Here is a 20,306-nt window from a genome sequence, read left to right as displayed (position 1 = left end):
ACCAGCCATCCCTGAAGTATTCTCTGAATTCCTAAGCCACAGAGTCTGTGAGCATAATAAAATGGTTGTTCTATACCATAAATTCTGGGGTAGTTATGTCGCAGTAGATAAGTGGAACAGTTTTTGGTACCTAGAAATTTAGTGCTGTTGAAACAAAATCCTAAATCACTGACTTGGGGACTGAGTGACAGGCTATCAGGAGAGGTTACAGGAAAGTAAGGAAAATGTTAGTAGAAGCTGGAGGGAAGGGGACCCTCGTAAATGTTGAAAAGTTTGGTAATTCTGTCCCCAGTGGCGACAAGGAAAATAGGAAATCTACCTAATTCGACGATCCAGCTTAAAGTATCTCTGAGCAATGCTGCAGGTGCGGTCCGACATCTAGCTGCCTACAGTACAAGACAGAGGAGAGGAGCCAAAAAAGGGACTGTTCCATTTTCAAGCAACACGGAAAGGAAACAGAAACGAGAGAGGGCTTTCCGGGTTAGAAAATAACACTTGTTTCTGTCTCTCTAGATAGGAAAAAAATTCTCAAATTAAGAAATGGCTTCCAGATTGTAGTGGCAGTTTTAGTGTGTGTGTGTGTGTGTGTGTATGCGCGTGGGTGTGTGAACTAATCAGACTGTACACTTTAAAAGGTTCAGTTCAAGTTTAATTATCTGTCAATAAACCGCTTTAAAAAAAAATCTAGAATAGGTCTAGTACTAAAAAATCTTTGTCAAGACCTAAAAAAATGGGGCGCCTGGGTGGCTCAGTTGGTTAAACGACTGCCTTCGGCTCAGGTCATGATCCTGGAGTCCCGGGATCGAGTCCCGCATCGGGCTCCCTGCTCGGTGGGGAGTCTGCTTCTCCCTCTGACCCCCCTCCCCTCTCATGTGCTCTCTCTTTCTCATTCTCTCTCTCAAATAAATAAATAAAATCTTTGAAAAAAAAAAAAAGACCTAAAAAAATGGTTTCAAGCATTCCTCTGAGAATCTTACAGACAGACAGACAAAAGGCCTTCTAATGATTTGAAGGGTGGGCCGTGCAGATCCTCTGTAAATGGTAAGGCTTCCAAGACTCGTGAGAACCCTTGTCCCCGAGCAGTCTCCCAGGGAACCCAATGCGGGAAGGGGCTCACCGTGAAGTGATCTGTACACGTGCCTTCTGTCCACTGCAGTGGGTTATAAAGGGATTCCGAAGAAACCCACCAAGTTTTAAATGAAGTATATCGGCTGGGACTGGGAAGCACAGAGACCATATAAAATGAAGGGAAGACTCTGGACATTTGAAATATTATGGGTATGAAGCCGACGGAGAAAACTACTCACCTGCACAAATGGGCTACTTTTGATTTTGATAGAAAAGGAAGAAGGAATCAGAGTCAGGGCAGAACCCAAAGCCCTAAGCGGGGAGCCAGAGACAAGGTAAATGCCTCCGAGGCAATAAAACCACGACTTAGCCAAGGCTTCGGTCACTTGTGTCTCACTGGATATAAGAATTACAATGGGCCAGTAACTGCTGCGTGGCCTCCGGTTTCCCCCTGTGTGAAGAGGGCTATCTACAGTGGTTATTCTGGGCCTGTCCCACCCGGGTATCTTGGGTGGCAGATACATATTCTCTCTAGTTTACAGGTCTTCACATCAAGAGAAATAGGATATCCTATGCTGTGAGGAAGCCCAGGCCATGTACGGGGGGTACATATAGGTGTTCTAACAGTCCCAGCTGAGGAACTGCACACAATGAGAGAAAGGGACTGCACCCAAAGCGTTTCATCTATACCTGAACCTGACTCACATGATGAGATCTTAGACTTCAAGCTGATGCCATTAACAAGATGAGACTTGGGAACTTAGGGGAGAGACTGAGTGTATTTCACATTGGGCAAGGATGTGAATATTTGTGATCAGAGGGCAGACTATGGCAGATTGCATTTTCCAAAGACAGTGATCATGACCTACCCCATCTCACATGTCCTAGCAATGTGAAGTGGATACTCCTCTCATCAAGTGGCAATTATTTTCCCTCGGCTTGTGTGATGTTGTGATTTATAATAAGAAATATAGAATTGGTCTTAGTCTCATTTCTGGCACAGAGTTCCTAAAACCCTTGGAATTGCCTAAGAGATGACAGTGATCAAGGTGTCTTTTGTCATGTTAATGAGTGACTTTTGGACTACACCTAAGCATGGGGGCTGTTTGCTGGGAAAACCAACCTTGTGATTAGAGGGTTGGAACTTTCAGTTGTTCTCCTCCCCAGAACTCCAGGGAGGGGAGACTGGCTGGAAGTTGAATCAGCCACCAATGGCCAATGATCTCATCAATCGTGCCTATGTAACTGAAGCCTCCATAAAAACCCAAAAGGGCAGGGTTCAGAGAAGTTCCAGGTTGGTGAATCAGAATGCTGCCGCATGCCACTATGCAAGGCCCAAGCTCCCCAGGACAAAAAATCCTTTGTTTGAGACCTCGCCCTATGTATCTCTTCATCTGGCTATTGATTCGTATCCATTAATATCCTTTGTAATAAACTGGTAATCTAGTGAGTAAATGGGTTTCCTGAGTTCTGTGAGCCACTCTAGTAAATTACTGAACCCAAGGAGGGGGTCGTGGGAACCTCTGATGTTTAGCCAGTCGGTCAGAAGCACAGGTAACAACCTGGCTTGAGATTAGCATCTGAGGCAAAGGGCAGTCTACAGGACTGAGCCCTTAAATTGTGGGATCTGATGCTCTCTCTGGTAGATAGTCTCAGAATCGGGCGCCTGGGTGGCTCAGTTGGTTAAGCGACTGCCTCCGGCTCAGGTCATGATCCTGGAGTCCCAGGATCGAGTCCCGCATCGGGCTCCCTGCTCGGCAGGGAGTCTGCTTCTCCCTCTGACCTTCCTCCCTCTCATGCTCTCTGTCTCTCATTCTCTCTCTCTCAAATAAATAAATAAAATCTTAAAAAAAAAAAAAAAAAAAGGATAGTCTCAGAATCAAGTTGAATTGTAGGGCACTGAGCTGGTGTCAGAGAATTGCTTAGTGGTACGGGGGAGCACCCTCACACACACCACCACGTTGGAATTGGGGTGCAGAGCTCTTTACCTTGAACTCAGGCAGAACTTTGTTCTCGCCTTAATCAACAGGGTAAAACAGAAAAGACACCATGCAACTTCGGAGGCTAGGTCATTAAAATGTCATGCATTTCTGCCTAGTTCTCTTGAGATGCTCACTCTTGAAACCCAGACATCATGCTGTAAAAGCATGCAACCAACAGAGGCCACACATAGGTGTTCCGCAGCTGAGGCCCCAGCTGACTGCCAGCATCAGTGGTCAGACATGTAAGTGTACAAGTCTTCAGATAATTCCAGCCCCTAGCCACTGAGTCACCAATGCTGCGAGGAATAGAGACAAGCTTTCCCACCCTACCCAAACGGCGATTTGTGAGCAAAATAAATGACTGTTAATGTTTTAAGCCACTAAGTTTAGGACCGGTTGCTATGCGGCAATAAATAACCAGACAAATATTACTGACGTCACAGCTGGATTCTCGGGAGCATCTCAGGTAACAGGGGGCTAAAGCCACAGGTCCTCCGGACAGGTAGCCTGCCACACTCAGACAGGCTCTGCAGCACTATCTTTTACCCACAGCCACCACTCTCAGGAGATTTGCCCTATCTGCTAGCCCTTCCCCTCTTCCTGAAATCGAAGGCAGAGCGTCCAGATCGGTGCCCACTTTAGCAGTGGGACCCCAAGACCTCTCTGGACTTTACCATATTACAAACCAATGCCTTGCTCAGCCCGGAAACCTACAAATGTGAGTTGAAATTATGGTTCCACTGTCAGTTAACTGTGGGTTTTAGCTTCCTCGCATGTACCATCATGAAACTGAATGAATCCCAAGACCCCTCCAACTCTAACGTTCCAAAAGAGTATGTGCTGGGCCTCAAAGAGTTCCAACAGAGTAGGGGAAATAAGACCGCCATGAAAATCCACCCTATGAGGTACTATGTGATAAGTGCCATCTGGAGGCTCCAAACCACGGGTTCTAAGAGTGAATACAGAGGGGAGGGAAATCCTTCTTTGCTGGGTGGCTAAGAAAAGCACTGGGAAGGAAGTAACACTTGCATCTAGACTGGCAGAAATGTAAGGTTTGCATTAGACAACAGTGAAGGATAAGAGTAGAAAGAAAGACCAGGGCTTTTTATGAAAGCCTTACAAGCCAGGCCAAGTTTGACCATATCATACTTGACAATAGTTTTTGAGCAGGAAGATCCCAGGGATGTTTAGAGGGAGGTGAATGGAGTGGTACAATAAAACAACAGAAGGACCAAGAGAGCTAGCCTTGAGTTCTTTCTCCCGTTAGCTTTGTATTTGGAGGGAGCACCTCTCCCTTTCTACGTCTCAGCTTCCCAATCTGTAAAACATGTGGGTTCGACTGAATGAACTCTAAGGTTCCTTTCAGCTCTGCCCTTCTAAGAGTCTGGGGACTGAGTGGAAAGGGAGCCCAAAGTTGGTAAGACCTACGAGAAAGGTACTTTGAGGTACTATGAGGACTCAAATAGCACAGCAGCCTATGGTAGAAGAGGCTCCTCTCCCAGACAGCTAATCAACTGGTCAATAAATAGTTATCATCTTCCACATACCAGGCATTGTTCCAGGCTCAAGGGAGATGAAAAGACAACCAAGAAGTCTACACTTTTATAGGCACCCAGGTTTCTCACACCTCCATCCAGAGGCAAGGTTCCCAAACACAATACTGATAGCCTGAACCTCCAATGGGGCAGTGACCCGGATGCTAGAGGTTCACAGTGAAAAAGCTGTCCAGGAAATCAGCAGGCATGACGAGTCTTCTTAGAACTGCCCCTGCTGCCTGCCAGGCCTTACAGCACAAGTGAAATCTCCTGAGAGCAACACATAGCAAAGTTCACCCTGTTTAGGTGGCTGAATTAGCTTTAAACATAACACTTCCTTGTTTGCAAGTCACCACACTGCTTCTAGTCTCACCCCAGGTCATCAACACCAACATCATAAAACCTGGCTTCTGAAATCCAGGGGAGCTTGGAGAATCTCACCTCCCACTCCCAGAATTGGGATGCAGCCAAATCTTATGAGCTGGAGTGCGAACCATATGTAGGGAGGGTATATCTGGCAGCTGAGGGTGAAGCAACGTGCCCATGCTGCCTCATCAACAAAGAGAAAGGGAAATCTGCTCCAAAAGACCAAAACCTAGCACTTTGGTGGTCAAATGAAAAGGCTTAGATTTCCTCCTACATACCCTGCCAATCAAAACTGGGCTACAGAGGAAAAGGAAGGAAATATATTAGCAAAATACCCATAAAAGTCAAAAAGCAGAATGGAATACAGGATCTTTAACCCATACTGGCTCAGGTGAAGTCTCATTCAAGTTAAGGACACAAACGCAAATACCTATCTTGCCAGTTCCACAGGGTCCCATCTGCCCTTCCCACCAGTTTTCCATGCCCCAGAGTACCTCCTACCCCCAGAGTGAAACACAGATGCCTCTACTACCCCTGGGTTCCTCTGCCTCCATGTGGATGACGTGGGGGTCCCCAAAGCAGCCATCAAGTCAAACACCCAGCTTTCCCAGGCCCTAGCACCCTTCCACTCCCCAACCAAAGTTCCCAATACACCAAGGAGTCTTTTCCCACTGAGACCCCTGGGCTAGTGATGATAAAAAAAAAAAAGGGCCTCAGGTCACTGCGAAACATCTACTGAAAGGTCAGACTAAGAGATTCAGGTGCCAAAGTCGTTAATACAGGTTGTACATGCGTTGAAGAAAGAGAAAGGATCATTCCTCTTTCTCCCCCATTGTCCACCACAGAGCCTGGTGCCTGAGAGGAAAGCCCTCAGAGCTCACTGACAATGACTTCCTAAATGAACTGGTGATTTACTGCCCTCCTCAGCCCAAACAGCAACTCCCAGATATGGCTGGGGGTGAAGACAGCCAGCAAACCCACCAGATGACACTTTCAAAATATCACCCACGGTCCAGCAGTAGCCTCTGAGAGAAGGATATAGCTAGCCACAGAGGCCTGGGACTCCATGCCAAAAGTCCAGGAAAGAAAATTGGAAGGAAAGCAGAAATATGGCAGAAAGGAAGGGAAATGAAGACCTAGAGGGGAGGCTGGAAGAATGCTTTTTTAAGGCACATCAGAGGCTCAGATATTTACAAACATCATCTATCATGTTATGATGGCAAGCATGCCGGGAAGCTAAAGGAAGAGCAATTTTTAAAAATATTTAAAACATGTAGGTACATATTCCAAATAGAAACAGGTACTTGTCGGTGGTCCTGATTCTGCTTTGTGACTTGATGTAAAACCTGCTTCTCCCACTCTAACCCCCACATAGTGGAAATTGGGCAGGGGGGAAGAATATTTTAAAAAGTTAGGCCTTGACTCAAAATTGAGAAGCCCTGGTGAGAGCTATACATCCATCTTCCAGTTCTGGCAACTTTTATCCCATCATAGGAAGGGAGTTAACATTTATTGAGAAGCTTTATGCCAAAAACTATGCTAAGCACTGACATATATTATCTCATTTAATCCTCACAGCAACTCTGTGAGATACTTACTATTATTATTACTTCATAGATGAGTATCCAAGATTTTGGAGGGCATAAGAAAATGCCCTGAGATCTTACTATTTGGGGAGTAGAGCTTGGGTTTGAAGCCAATTGTTTATGATTTCAAAATCTGTGGTTTTTCTATCATTCTACATTCTACTTTTTAAAAAAAGACCAAACCAGGAAAGTGGATTATAGCTGACACTGACTAAAATTCCCCAAGCTGCTTTGTTTACAGCCCAGCCTAAATTCTTGTAGAACTAGACTTCTGCCTGCAACTTGTGCTAACATGCATAACTGTGTCCCCACCCCGACCCCCAGTGTGGTCAACCTCCCTCACTACAGTGTAGCCTAGCTCAGGCACAGGCCCAAGCTGTCCCATCTTAAGGAAAAGGATATAGCCAGGAGAATGTCAGCTGCTTCTTGCTGGCTCCATTCCTGGAGCTCTAGGCTCCTCCAACAGCACAAAGCAAAGTCTGTTTTAGGGTCCCTTTGCTTTCTCCTATGGACACTTATAGAACTGGGAAATGGCATAGATATTAGAGATGGCTTTTGCTTCATAGTCAGCATGAGCTGGGCCCAGATCATTCACCTGGACAACTGTCAGAGTCTTGATGATAAGCATTTATATTTTGCACCCAAGCCATTTGGTTGCCTCTTGATGCCACCCTCCAGTGAACCCCACTTCCCTAGAAGTGCTCCCCTACCCACCTGCTCAGAGTCCCCCGAGGGGCCTTAGTGCCTCCAGCTCCATGGGTGATGCTGGAATTCTTGTTGGCAGTCATGGTCATTTCTGCTCTCTGCAAACCCAGAACCCTGCAAAGAAATCAAGGCCTATTAGCCAAGTTTCCACAGGCAGCCAAAAGTACCTCAAGCATTTCCAGATGACCTCCAAAACTGCCAAGAGGGTTTCTGTGGCAGGTAGCAGGAACCACTTTCCCACATAGATTTAATTCCATGTGTTATAGCTTAAGAGCCTCAAGGGATCCCTGATCTGGGTTAGGCAATGAGTCTGTGAGCTAGCAGATAACTTATCACTTCACAGAGAATGACAAAACTCCATTTCCATCCTACCTCTTCTCATTTTTTAAATATTCCCAAACTTCAAGCGTGCCATAAAGCCTTGGTAAATTCCATCCTATTTGTATACCTCCTGAATAACTATTGATTCAGTGTTTTTCTTGAAACAACTTGAAACTAACTTGCTTATCTTAAAAGATATAACCTTGTTCTATACAATTAATCATTTAGTCACTCAACAAATATTTACTGAGCACCTATGTCCTAGGCACTGCCATCCAACAAAGAATGAAACAAAGTCTCTGCCCTTCGGGAGATTCAATACAGGAAAAACAAACAATAAGCCTGCACATGTCACATGTGTGTGATACATCAGTGTACATTTATGTATAATTTGTATGGTGATGATAAGTGGTATGAAGAAGAAAATGAAGCAAGGTAGAGGAAGAGTGAAGAAGGTCTGTTATTTGAAAGAGAAGGTTCAGGGAGGAATATTCTAATAGAGTAACATTCGAGCTAACACCATAAAGTTATGAACTATCATATTTTTTCTAATATACATTATGGTATTTAAGTACTGATGAAGTGAAAAATGTCCATTCATGTACCATACAGAGTTAGCAAATATATCATTATCCTTTAGGGAACATCATTTTATGTTAAAATAATAAAAGGAAGAAAAAGGTTAAAACTTAAGAGTACATCCAGATTGGAAAGGAAGAAGTAGAATTATCTCTTATTTGCAGATGATATGATCATGTACGTAGAAAATCCAAAGGATTCCACTAAAAAACTTTTAAACAAATATATAAAGTCAGGCAAGTTTGCAGGATACAGAGTAATATTTTAAAAATCAATTTTACTTCTAACCACTGGCAATGAAAAATCTGAAAATGAAATAAAAAAATTCCATTAATAATTTCAGCAAAAAACCCCCCAAAACCTTAGTATTTCTAAGAATACTTAGAAAAATACTTGGGAATAAGTTTAACAAAAGAAATGCAAAGCACGTATATTGCAAACTATAAAACATCATTGAAAGAAATTAAAGAAGACACAAATAAATAGACATCCCATGTTCATGGATGAGAAAATTCAAAATTGTTAAGATGGCAATATTCGCCAAATTGATTTATAAATTGAACAGAATATCCATCAACTGTAGAAACTGACAAGCTGGTCCTAAAATTTTATGGCAATCCAAGGGATCCAGAATAGCCAAAACAATCTTAAAAAAGAAGAATAAAGTTAGAGAACTCAGACTAATTTCAAAACATACTACAAAGCCACAGTAATCAAGACAGTGTATATACACATAAGTATAGAAATAGACATCAAGGGAATAAAATTGAGAGTCCAGAAATAAACCCAAATGTTCATGGTCAATTGATTTTCAACAAAGATGCCAAGACTATTCAATAGGGAAAGAAGTCTTTTCAACCAATGGTGCTGGGACAACTGGATATTCATATGCAAAAAATAAAGTAGGACCCTGACCTCATACCAAAAAAAAAGGAAAACTGGATCTCAGACCTAAATGTAAGAGTAAAAATTTACAAAAGCAAAGCCTAGAAGAAAACAGGGGTAAATCTTTGTAACATCAGATTAGGCAATAGTTTCTTAGATATGACAACAAAAGGACCAGCAACAAAAAAGACATAAACTGTATTATACCAAAATTAAAAACCCTTGTGCTATAAAAATACCACCAAGAAATTTAAAAGACACCCACAGATGGGGGGAAATTATTTGCAAATCATGTATCTGCTAAGGAGCTGTATCCAGAATGTATAAAGAATTCTTTCAATTCAATAATAGAAAGACAAATAACCCAATTAAAAACTGGACAAAGGATTTGCATAGGCATTTCTCCAAAGATATAATATCATCCAGTCAGCTGATGAAACAATCACTAGTCATCAGGGAAACAGAAATCAAAACTACAATATAGTATTATACTTCACACCCACCAGTATGGCTATAATGAAACAGACAGATAAAAACAAATGTTAGTAAGGCTGTGGAGATACTGAAACCTTCATTTATTGCTGGTGATAATGTACAATGGTGCAGCCATTTTGGAAAACAGTTTGGCAGTTCAGAAAAGTTGTACACAGAGTTACCATATGACCTAGCATGATCCACTCCTAGGTTTATATCCAAGAGAAGTAAAAATACTGTGTCCACACAAATACCTGTACACAAATGTTCATAACAGCATTATTCATAACAGCCAAAAAGTGGAAACAATCCAAATGTCCATCAGTGGATGAATGCATAAACAAAATGTGATACATCCATACAACGGAATATTATTCAGACATAAAAAGGAAGGAGAAGTACCAATACATTCTACAACATGCATGAACCCTGGTGCCATTTTTACAAAATGTAGAGAATAGGCAAATCTGTAGAGACAGAAAGTAAATTAGTGGTTGCCAAGGTTGGGTTGAGAGTGGCAGAATAGAGAATGGCTGTGATCAGTATGGGTTTCTTTTTGAGGTGAAAAAAAAGTACTGGAATTAGATTATGGTGATGGTTGCACAACTCTGTGAATAAACCAAAAACAACTGAAATGTATGCATTTTACAGTATGTGAGTTATATCTCAATACAGCTGTTAAAATAAAACTTAAGGGCAAAAAAAAATTTTTTAAGTGCCTTGGAGAGTGGATGTGAGGGAGAACACAATTGAGACACCAAGCATATTTCCAGTGTGAATGTACACTCTGGCCTGGACTAACACCCCTTCATGGAAGCTGAATAGCAGTTCTCACTCTGACTGGCATTCCCATCACAATGACCAAAATGAAGTGCATTTGGATGTGAGAGTTAAACATATTTATTTACAGCCACTGAAGACCTTAATCCTAGAGGCCATCTTACTTATTAATAAGTGATTAGTCTCAACGACAAGAAAACCAAACCTGAGCCTCACTTCTATCCTTCATAAAGTAGAGAAAAGCCTTCTCTACCTGTCGGGGGAGAAAAAATCTTTATAAACCTAAGTATACAGTGATGATGGTGACGATGATGATAATAATGAGGATGAGGAGAAGTCAATCCTGCCACCCGAGCATCTGTGCACACTGGCTCTCATGAGATCTTCTTTATCTGCCCCAGCCCAGTGCCAAGTTAAGCTTTTGGCATATGGCTGTGTGTGCACTAGAAAGAAGGGGGAGAAGAGGCAGCCTCTGGAAGCTTTCCCAGGCTGGTTCTCAGGGTCCTCAGGGAGCACAGTGTTACAAGGAATCAACTGGCTAAGCATCAGCTTTCAACTGTGCCCATGGTAACGATGGTCACAATAACCATCATAACCCATCAAAACAACACTAGACATGCTCTAGCGGCTCCAGGGCAAGTCCTCAGGGAAAGGGCAGAAGATCTGTGGAAAGACCAGAAACTGAAAGATATTAAAATAACATGATAAAAAATATATTCTTTCTTTCCCCGAATTTCCAATCTAAGGAGGGTGGGCCCACTGCTCAGAAATGCTTTTATGTAGTTGAGTATGAGAACACAGAGTCAACTTAGTAAGAAGGAAAAGTACAGATGACTCTGACATTTGCTTGGGCCGAGAAGAAAAATCCTGTGAAGAGGTAACCATGAGAGGAGTGGACCAAAATTTTGTGTGTGTGTCTTTTTTTTTTATTCTTATGTTAATCCCCATACATTACATCATTAGTTTTAGATGTAGTGTTCCATGATTCATTGTTTGTGAGTGGACCAAAATTTCTACAAGGCTCATGGCAAGGATTCTTGATCACACTTCTGCAAGAGCCCAGCTGCAATTCTCAAAAGTAGCCTAGGAGTTCAGGCATCTTGGGCAGGCACTGCTGAGAACCCCAGACAGGCCCACTCAGTAAGAACAGAGATGCCAACTTGTCATCCTTCCTCCCACCTGCACTCTCTAGGCCAGGTCTATCAGATCAGGCAATAATCTAAGGGTTTGAGGTACTAAGGACCAGGCTAACTCTTTACACCTGAAGCTCAGACTTGCGTACTGCACATGGCTGGCTTTCTGGGGGACACTGCTTCTTCCAGGGCCCTAAGAGCAACTCCAGGCTCTCAGGTATGCTTTCAGCCTGACGCCTTAACTAGCCTGACTGCAAGGAGAGAAGATGCTCTAGTTAGGAAGAAATACCCACTGGGCATGGAGCAGAGAAGGGGGCTGAGAGGCTGTTTCGCTAGTTCTCAGGCCCATCGATGGCAAAAACTGCATGTTTAGAAAACGAAATTGTTCAATTAGCATCTACCACCAGTCACGAGTTGCTCAAAAACCCAGCTCTGACAAATTATAGACAACCATCTGAAGAGTCAGGACTATCCAGAAAAAGGACTACAGTAAGGTATTCCTAGACTTGTTCTACAAACTCTGCATTGAGACAAAGAAACTACCATCCCAGGTACTTGAGGTCCAGTGGGAAGAACACCTGACTTGGGGTCAGATAACTAATTCTAACCCTGCCTCTCTCAACTGATAGTTAAGTGACACTGCACAAGTGAGTTTCAAAGACTCAACTTTCTCACTATAAGAGCAATAATAATAACATGACCTACCTCATGTGATTTCCTGGCACACAGAAGTTTAATAAATGGTTTTTCTTCCAGATCATGCTGCTGTAGGTATTTGGAAAGCAACCAGTCCATTCCCGACCTTGAGTCATTTTCAAATTCCCTGTTACTACTGTCATTCAGTCTATTTGCTCTACGCAAGCACTGCGCAAGGTACTAGGATATAAAAACGTTCAGACAGTCCCTGCCCTGGAGGATATAACTATAAAGGGAGAAAAGTCAAGTAAAAAGTGGACCCCAGGAATGCTTCATAGGGAGGTGACATTTGAAGTAAACCTTAACCTATTTGCTACCCACAGTAAGAGGACCTAAGGAAAAGCAAAGGTACATTTATTAAGACATGTTCCTACATTCTTTATGTAATAGCTGAAGTTATAAGCACTTCACAAGTATTAAATCATTTAATCCTAGTAACAACCCTAAGAAGTAGGTACTATTATTATTTACATGTTACCAAGGAAACCAAGGTACAGGGCAGTTAAATAGCTTGCCTCGAGTCACTTGGCTAGAAAGTGGCTCGGCAGGAGCTTGAGCCGATAGCCGGCACCAGCGCCCTAGCTTGGAGCCATGACTCTGTATTACCTCTAATCATCTGCGAATTCAGCTCTCACAGCTCTGCAAGGTAATGACGATACAGGCCCATTTTTCCAATCAGAAAATTTAGGGTCAGAGAGATTAATGACTGGCCCAAGATCACTCACCTAGTGAAGGAACAGAACAGGAATGTGGGTCAGCATCCACTCACTCTCACATCAATGGGGCACCTGTTAAAAATAGAGTCCCAGGCCCCACCTCCACCTCCTGAATGGAAATCTATAGGAGTGGGACCTAGGAATTTGCATTTTAAGCTAGTTTATATCGCCGAAAGTGTGAAAGCTTGTGTCCTACTGCTTTCTGAGGACTTGGAAAGGTACAAAGGGTCACTACTGACCGTCTTCCTAAGGTCTCCGAGCTATAAGCAAAAGAAAGATGGATGTTCGTTCAGTCCCTCTTCGTCCTCCCACCCCTCAGCTTCTTCCACCCTGCACAGGAACCACCGACCCTCAACAACAAAGGAGCAGGTCCAACACGAGGTCCAGTGAAAGCATTACCAATGTCTCCTCTAAACAGTTCCTCAATTTTCAGGTGTGCTCAGTGTTCTTGCATCTCAGAACAATTCTTCCTGCCACCCACCTCTAGTAGCTAACATCTGCTTCTGCACTTTCTCCTCACTTTCAACTCCAGCTGTAAAAAAAGTTTACAGCCGAAGACATAAGCTGATGGTTTGTAAGAGCAAAAATATGTCTCATCTGGCCTTCTCTTTATTTTTAAGAAATTTGGATTAGTTATCAAACATTTTAAAAAGCGTGTGGGTACAAATAAAATACAAATAAAAAGATTCTGGCCTTTCTCTTGAAAAATTAGAAAATCTGACGTCACTGTCTGCACCAGCAACAGTTGGCTAGGCTGAGTAGAAGTGGCCCATTTAGATGCAGCAAGCTCTCCAATTTACGGCTGTCCCTCCCCACCCAGTGCCTGCAGCTGGCCAGCTTTACTCAGCTCTCTGACCTGACTCTCGGTCAGCAGGTGAGTGCTGCAGCCCTAGCCTGAGTCCCAGCAGGGGAGGGTTAAGAGGTACTGTACCAGGAGCATGCTCCCTGTGGAGCATCTACAAGAAGCCTCTGGACAGCTGGGCCTGCACAGTGCAGGGAAGAAGAGTCTATTCTAGTACAGGGCACCGCTTCTTAGCCACTTGAACCGCCCCCCCGCCCCGCGCCATCTATTCTCCTCACTGCCACTGGAGGAAAGACCTCTGAAAGGCTCCCAACTTTTGCTCAGGCCAGCCTTCATCTTGCAACTCTCTCTCTCCTGCTCCTTCTCCCTATAATCCAATCCCATGACCACAAATGTTCTCCAGGAAGGGCCAGATCAAGTCAGGCTCTGAAAAGCATACCTTCTGAGGGATGCCCAACCTCTAAGAATGAACCTTCCTATCCTAGAGCAAAAAAATGTTGCCCTTGCTTAGGTGATATTTCTAAATGTCTGTGTGATACTGTTCCATGGGCCTAACTGTGGACGTGACAAGATGCTTTGCCCCTGAAGGAGGAGACATTTGAACCCTGAGAGTAAGCATTTGGAAGGAAGCCTCCCATTCTGTTGGGGTTAAAGTTGCCATGTAGAGGAAACACAGACCCTGCCAAGCACTCTGCTTTACTAGTCCAGGTAAGAAGTCAAGACACCCAACAAAGGAAACCTCTAAACCACATGAGAGAATTTCTGCTAACAACTACATTCCACTAATTTCTTAAGCAATCTCCCCTGTGGAAGTGGCAGCCTGGAGGGAAGGAAAAGGTGGGAAAGGGAACAGAGCTCTATGTGTGCCCTGAGAACCTGGAGACTGCAGAGCTCTGTACAGCTGTAGTCTGACCACGGTGAGGTCAACACGCCTACTCCCCCAGCCCAGGGAACACCCACTCGGACCCTCTTTCCCTTCTTACTGACTCCCCCCTGCAACCTTTTCTCATTGCTGGTCCTTGGCCAAGAAAAGGACTAGACAAACCAGCAGCTACCCCAGAGGAGGGCTTAGGCCTTTAATTTTCTCCTTCAAGAGTCCCAGCAACCAACACCGGCACTACCAGCTTCAGGGAGGGTCATCATTAGAATGAGTTCTTTTTTTTTTTTTTTTGAATAGAAAGTTTTATTTTTGATATATTCAAATTTATCAGGATTTCACATTATGATTCATACTCCCCTCCCCATCCAAAGTCATTTTATTGTCATAAAATATCTCTCTACATTTTTTCTATTAACTTTATTTATAGTTTTCTTATGATCAATTAGTTATTGTTCCCAATTATTACTCACCTCTTCAAAAACAATATCATTAACCCTACCCTTGCCATGAGTTCTTTTTTTTAATCTTTCTCTGACTTTTTTTAATTATAATGTTAATCACCATACATTACATCATTAGTTTTTGATGTAGTGTTCCATGATTCATTGTTTGCATATAACACCCAGTGCTCCATGGAGAACGTGCCCTCCTTAATACCCACACCAGGCTAACCCATCCTCCCACCCCCTCCCCTCTAGAACCCTCAGTTTGTTTCTCAGAGTCCATAGTCTCTCATGGTTCGTCTCCCCCTCCAATTCCCCCCCTTCATTCTTCCCCTCCTGCTATCTTCTTCTTCTTCTTCTTTTTTTTTTTTAACATACAATGTATTATTTGCTTCAGAGGTACAGATCTGTGATTCAACAGTCTTGCACACTTCACAGCGCTCACCATAGCACATACCCTCCCCAGTGTCTATCACCTAGCCAACCCATCCCTCCCACCCCCCACCACTCCAGCAACCCTCAGTTTGTTTCCTGAGATTAAGAATTCCTCATATCAGTGAGGTCATATGATACATGTCTTTCTCTGAATGACTTATTTCGCTCAGCATAACACTCTCAGTTCCATCCACGTCGTTGCAAATGGCAAGATTTCATTCTTTTTGATGGCTGCATAATACTCCATTGTATATATGAGTTCCTTTTAACTACCCAAACCAGAGTTCTCAAAAGGGTGAGTGTTTGAGTCTTTCCTTCTCTCTGGCAGATGTCCTGGCCTTGGGCTAAGGTGGCAACGGCTGTGTCTCCCTTTCCTGTCTCTGCCTGGACTAACAGCTCACCCGCTCAGCCTCTCTGCTGTTTGGCATTCCTAGTAAGTTCAGCCATACTGCTCTCCTGCCATGCTGGCCCCCTCTGTCCCCACATGGCTGAGAAAGCTAGAGGGCAATTTTAGCTAGTTCTTCCCTGATGCTCAATTTAATGTTAACTGACTTGTTAACTGATGACAAAAGAGGGTCCCCAGAGAGTCAAAAGCAACGGTGATAAAGGGCCCTAGAAATTCCACACTGGCCATATCCTTCAAAGTGCGCTCCTTCTCTTCCCAAAGTCACAGCTGCTATAAAACCGATGAAAGGGAGTTTTCCAACTGTGGCTGCCACCCAGTCAGACTGTCAATGGCAGGCCTTTCCCTCCCACCCCTCAGCCGATCTTGTCCACCTCAGGGCTTTCAGTCAATCTTCTCACAAGTGTCCCTATTACTTTCCGGAACGCTACTGCACTAACAGGTTCCCATCCAACACACCCACAAGGAGAGGCTGTTCTGGGAAACCTGCCTTCATCTCATTCACGTGGGCTTCTCCTCCTTCATCCCCCTCTTCCTTTTCTGATTCATTTCTCACTGGTTATCTGCACACAACCTGTCTTTGGCTCTGCTGTGCCTAAAAGCAAGGGTTTCCAAGGGAAAGGGGACAAAGTGGGCTCAGAGGTTGGATGGGTGGGCAACAGAAGCTTTAGAAAGGGAGCCAGGAACGATTTTCTCCACTCTATCCCATACTTCCCTCCAAAATGCCAGACCCTGTTTCTCTGTCACTACTTCTATATACCTTCTACCCTAGAGCGTCTCCATTCCAGCCCCAGGTCCTGGGATTCTAGATCCAGAAAACCCTTCAAGCAAAAATGTCAAGGGGATTATGAGCTTCGTCAAGTGGCGAGGAACTGAGATTTGTTTTGCTGGGAAGTCAAATTTTACAGGTCCTGGTGAGGCTGAAATCCTCCTCAACCAGCCATGGGGAAAAGATGGGTTTTTTTCTGTTGTTGTTGAATAATAATCAGAAAAAAATTAAGCTCTTTCCATCTCTTCACTGTCCATTCATCACTCCCACATCCTCTTTCCCAACCCTCCTCCTCAACCTCAAAGAGGCCTATAAGTTTGGGTTTTCAACCTCAACTATTTTCAGTCCCTTTTCCTGCCAGATGGTCCTTCTCCACTTCAGTACAGATTCTGTGGAGGTTGGAAGCTGGGTTTAAATGTTTCCTGAAAGCCTGAAAAGGGGTGAGGGCTTGTTAGGCAATTCTAGGCAAAGGAAATCTGGTGGCTTCCAAGATAGTTTTAGAAAAACCCAGACACGGTCTGGAAACTCAGCCTCTCAGGAAGCAGCTGATCCCAGCTCTGCCAGGACAATGGAGACTACTCTGTCCGATGACTTGGCAACACTTGAAAAAAGAAAGTAGAACAGAGGCTTGCCCCACAAAGAGCCCTGCTCCTGAGGGCTAACCACTGCCCTCTTTAGCTTTCGCGAGAAGAGCCTGTGGTCCTGTCATCATGATGCCGATTCAAACCGATCTCACACCAGCGCCTTCCCTCTGGCCAGCTACGGTCGTTGCCATTTCCTGCGCATGCCAGGGACGTTCATGCCTTCAAGGTTTTGTTCAAACGATTCCTTCTATCTTAATGTCCTCCTCCCCCATTCTTTCTTAAATATTCATTCAAATGTCAACTTCTTCTGAAGCCTTTCCTGATCCTGAATCTTGACCTCCTTCTCACCCCTCCCACGCTCAGCCAGTCTAGCTGAATTCAACCTGACCAATGGCAAGATGCCTCCCCTGCTCTAAAAAACAAACCACCCACAAGCCAACTTTCTCAGAAGGGGACTAGGAAATAGTAAGGACCAAAGGGATTGGCCAAGTCTCAATATTGACATTCTCCTATCTGTAGCATAGGGAGAAGACCCCACCTCTATAATGAGAAAGAACATGGAGACCAACAAGAAGCCATCTACAAGAAACAGAGGATATTCAGAACCAAGAGGGAACACACCTGAGGTCTCTAGGCAATGGGTTAGTTTTTCCCCAACTCTCAGCCTTCAAACCTTTTCCCTTGTCCTTAATCTTCTGATTTTGCTTCCTGTTTCACTGAGAAAACAGAAACTAACAGAACACACCCTCACAAAGCTACCACCGACATCAGTGCAGATCTTGTCACTTCTCTGCTTGAAAACCCTGACATGGCTCCCAATCACTCCAAGTAAAAGCCAAAGTCATTACAATGACTCACAAGGCCCTCATCAGCTGGGGCCCTATGATTTCTTTGACCTCATTTCAACTACTCTTCCCCTTACTCTTTCCACACCACTCCCACTGTCCCCTTGTCACTTCCTCAAACAGATGAGGCACAGTGCTACCTCAGGGCCTTCATACCTACTGTGCCCTGTAACTAGGGCACACCCCCTGAGAGAGCCCTCTCCCTCTTCTCCCAGGACTTTGGTCAGATGTCACCTTCTTAGGGAGGCCTTCCCTGACCACACTGTAAAAAATTAGTATTAACAAAATTGCTACTAAAAAACCTTCCTCCGGGCGCCTGGCTGGCTCAGTCAATAGAGCATGCAACTCTTGATCTGGGGGTTGTGAGTTTGAGCCCCATGTTGGGTGTGAAGATTACTTAAAAATAAAATCTTAAAAAAAAAAACAAAAAACCAGGGGCAGCTGAGTGGCTCAATGGGTTAAGCATCAGACTCCTGATTTCAGCTCAGGTCATGATCTCAGGGTCATGAAATCAAGCCCCACATCAAGCCCTGCATCAGGCTCCACACTCAGCAGGGAGTCTGCTCAAGATTCTTTCTCTCCCTCTCCCATTGCCCCTCCCCCTCCCATACTCTCTTGCACAAGCGCTCTAAAATAAATAAATAAATCTTAAAAAAAAAAACCACAAAAAATGAAAAAACAAAAAACCTTCCTCCATCCTGTTGTCCCTCAGCACTCCTATTCCCCCTTTTCTGGTTTATTTTTCTCCATATCATTTACGGCCACCTAAAATACTACTTTTCTCTTCCACTTATTATGTTTATGTAAGCTAAGGATTTTTGTGTTTTAGTCACAGCTGTATACTCAATGGCTACACAGCAGGCCCTCAACAAATATTTTCTGAATGACAAAACATTTGCCACCAGCTTAGAGTGACCCTCCCTGGGCAGGGTGAGCAGCTTTGGGCTCTGTTATCCAGGCCCATCTTCCAACCCCACCAGTCTTCCCAGTTCAGTCTGACCTACCTGCAACAATCATACCCACTCAGAAAACTCAAAAGGGACCAGTCTCCTGAGCACCCAAAAGATTCAGGGCAGGGGTAGGTTCAGCCCAAGAACTCACCTGAAATTGCTCTCTGCAAAGATTACAATGATTTCCCAATTGCAAAATGCAAGCGTCCTTTCTGTGGATCTTAATGAATCACAGGACCTTCCCTTTCTGATGTCTACTGTTTTGGATACAACTCGTCAGCCCTGTCTGAAGCACTGTAATGTAGTTAACTCTCAATCAGGAGCACACTCTCTGGGGTATTCACAATCTGTCCACAAGATCTTTATGCTCATCAAAAGAGGGAACAGGTTGAAAAAGGCTGGGAAATACTGTCAGAGAAGTAGAGAAGAGGGACAGGTGCAGGCACCCAAGGCTTTCATTCATTTACTTCCTGGAGCCCTTTGAGAACATCTTCCCAGCCAGGCCCCCATGCTACTGTGCTTTACTCTGGTCCTTGTGCTTGAGCAGCTCCCCATCCTGCCCAGGTAGACTAAAAAGGATTTGGTACAATGTAACAAGAACTGTGAAAGAAGTATGAACACAGAGCTCTGGGAGCAAGGAGAAAGACACCTAATCAGGTGGACAGAATGGATTTTGGGGAGGGCTTCCGAAGGAGACAGGGAGTGACACTGGGCTGAGTCTTGCAGGGCTTGGGAAAGATAAAGAAGGCAGAAGAAGAACACTAAAAGCAGAAGAAAAACCACAAGCAAAAGCCAAGGAGACAGACCTTGGAGCAGGCTGAGATTTCTTGAGCTGAACACAAAGAAGCGATAACCTAATGAAAAACACTGATAAATTCAGCTACATGAAATAAGAACTCTGTTCATTTAAAATATGCCATTTAGAGAGTGAGAAAGGGATCTACAGAGTGGGTACACAGGTTACAGGGCTCAGCAGGGCTCAGCAGATCTGGGAACATTTGATACAGAAAGTTTTCAAGAAGAAATAGAGTCTCATACTACAGACCTTGGCCAGATCATTAGGGCTGAATTTCCCTTTGGAGAAAAGCCCTTTGTTTCTCAATTTTGGAAGGTGGTAGAAGAAAGTGCACATATACTGCCAGGCTCTGCTGGCTCTATGCATGCATTTATCTCATTTTTTAAAAGATTTTATTTATTTATTTGAGAGAGAGAGAGAGAGAGACACATACGGAGAGAGCACAAGTGGGGGAGGGGCAGAGGGAGAGGCAGGCTCCCCGCTGAGCACAGAGCCTGACACTTGGCTCAATCCCAGTACCCCAAGATCATGACCTGAGCCCAAGTCAGATACTTAACCGACTGAGCCACCCAG

General features: G+C 44.1%; 1 protein-coding gene across 6 annotated transcripts in view; it reads right to left on the bottom strand.

Annotated features, from left to right (window-relative positions):
* DENND2B (DENN domain containing 2B) overlaps positions 1-20,306 on the bottom strand; it is a 149,959-nt gene that overhangs the window by 46,971 nt on the left and 82,682 nt on the right. For all 6 annotated transcript variants that reach the window (XM_034995459.1, XM_034995461.1, XM_034995460.1 and 3 more), the window contains one exon: positions 7,252-7,356. In XM_034995459.1, the coding sequence (XP_034851350.1) occupies positions 7,252-7,331 (80 nt within the window). In that variant the 5' untranslated portion in view covers positions 7,332-7,356. The remainder of the gene's footprint in view (positions 1-7,251; positions 7,357-20,306) is intronic.

The sequence above is a fragment of the Mirounga leonina genome, unplaced genomic scaffold (genome assembly GCF_011800145.1).
Source record: "Mirounga leonina isolate KUSES-001 unplaced genomic scaffold, KU_Mleo_1.0 Mir_92, whole genome shotgun sequence".
In the NCBI taxonomy this organism is placed as follows: Eukaryota; Metazoa; Chordata; class Mammalia; order Carnivora; family Phocidae; genus Mirounga; species Mirounga leonina.
This window is presented reverse-complemented; position numbering and strand designations above follow the sequence as displayed.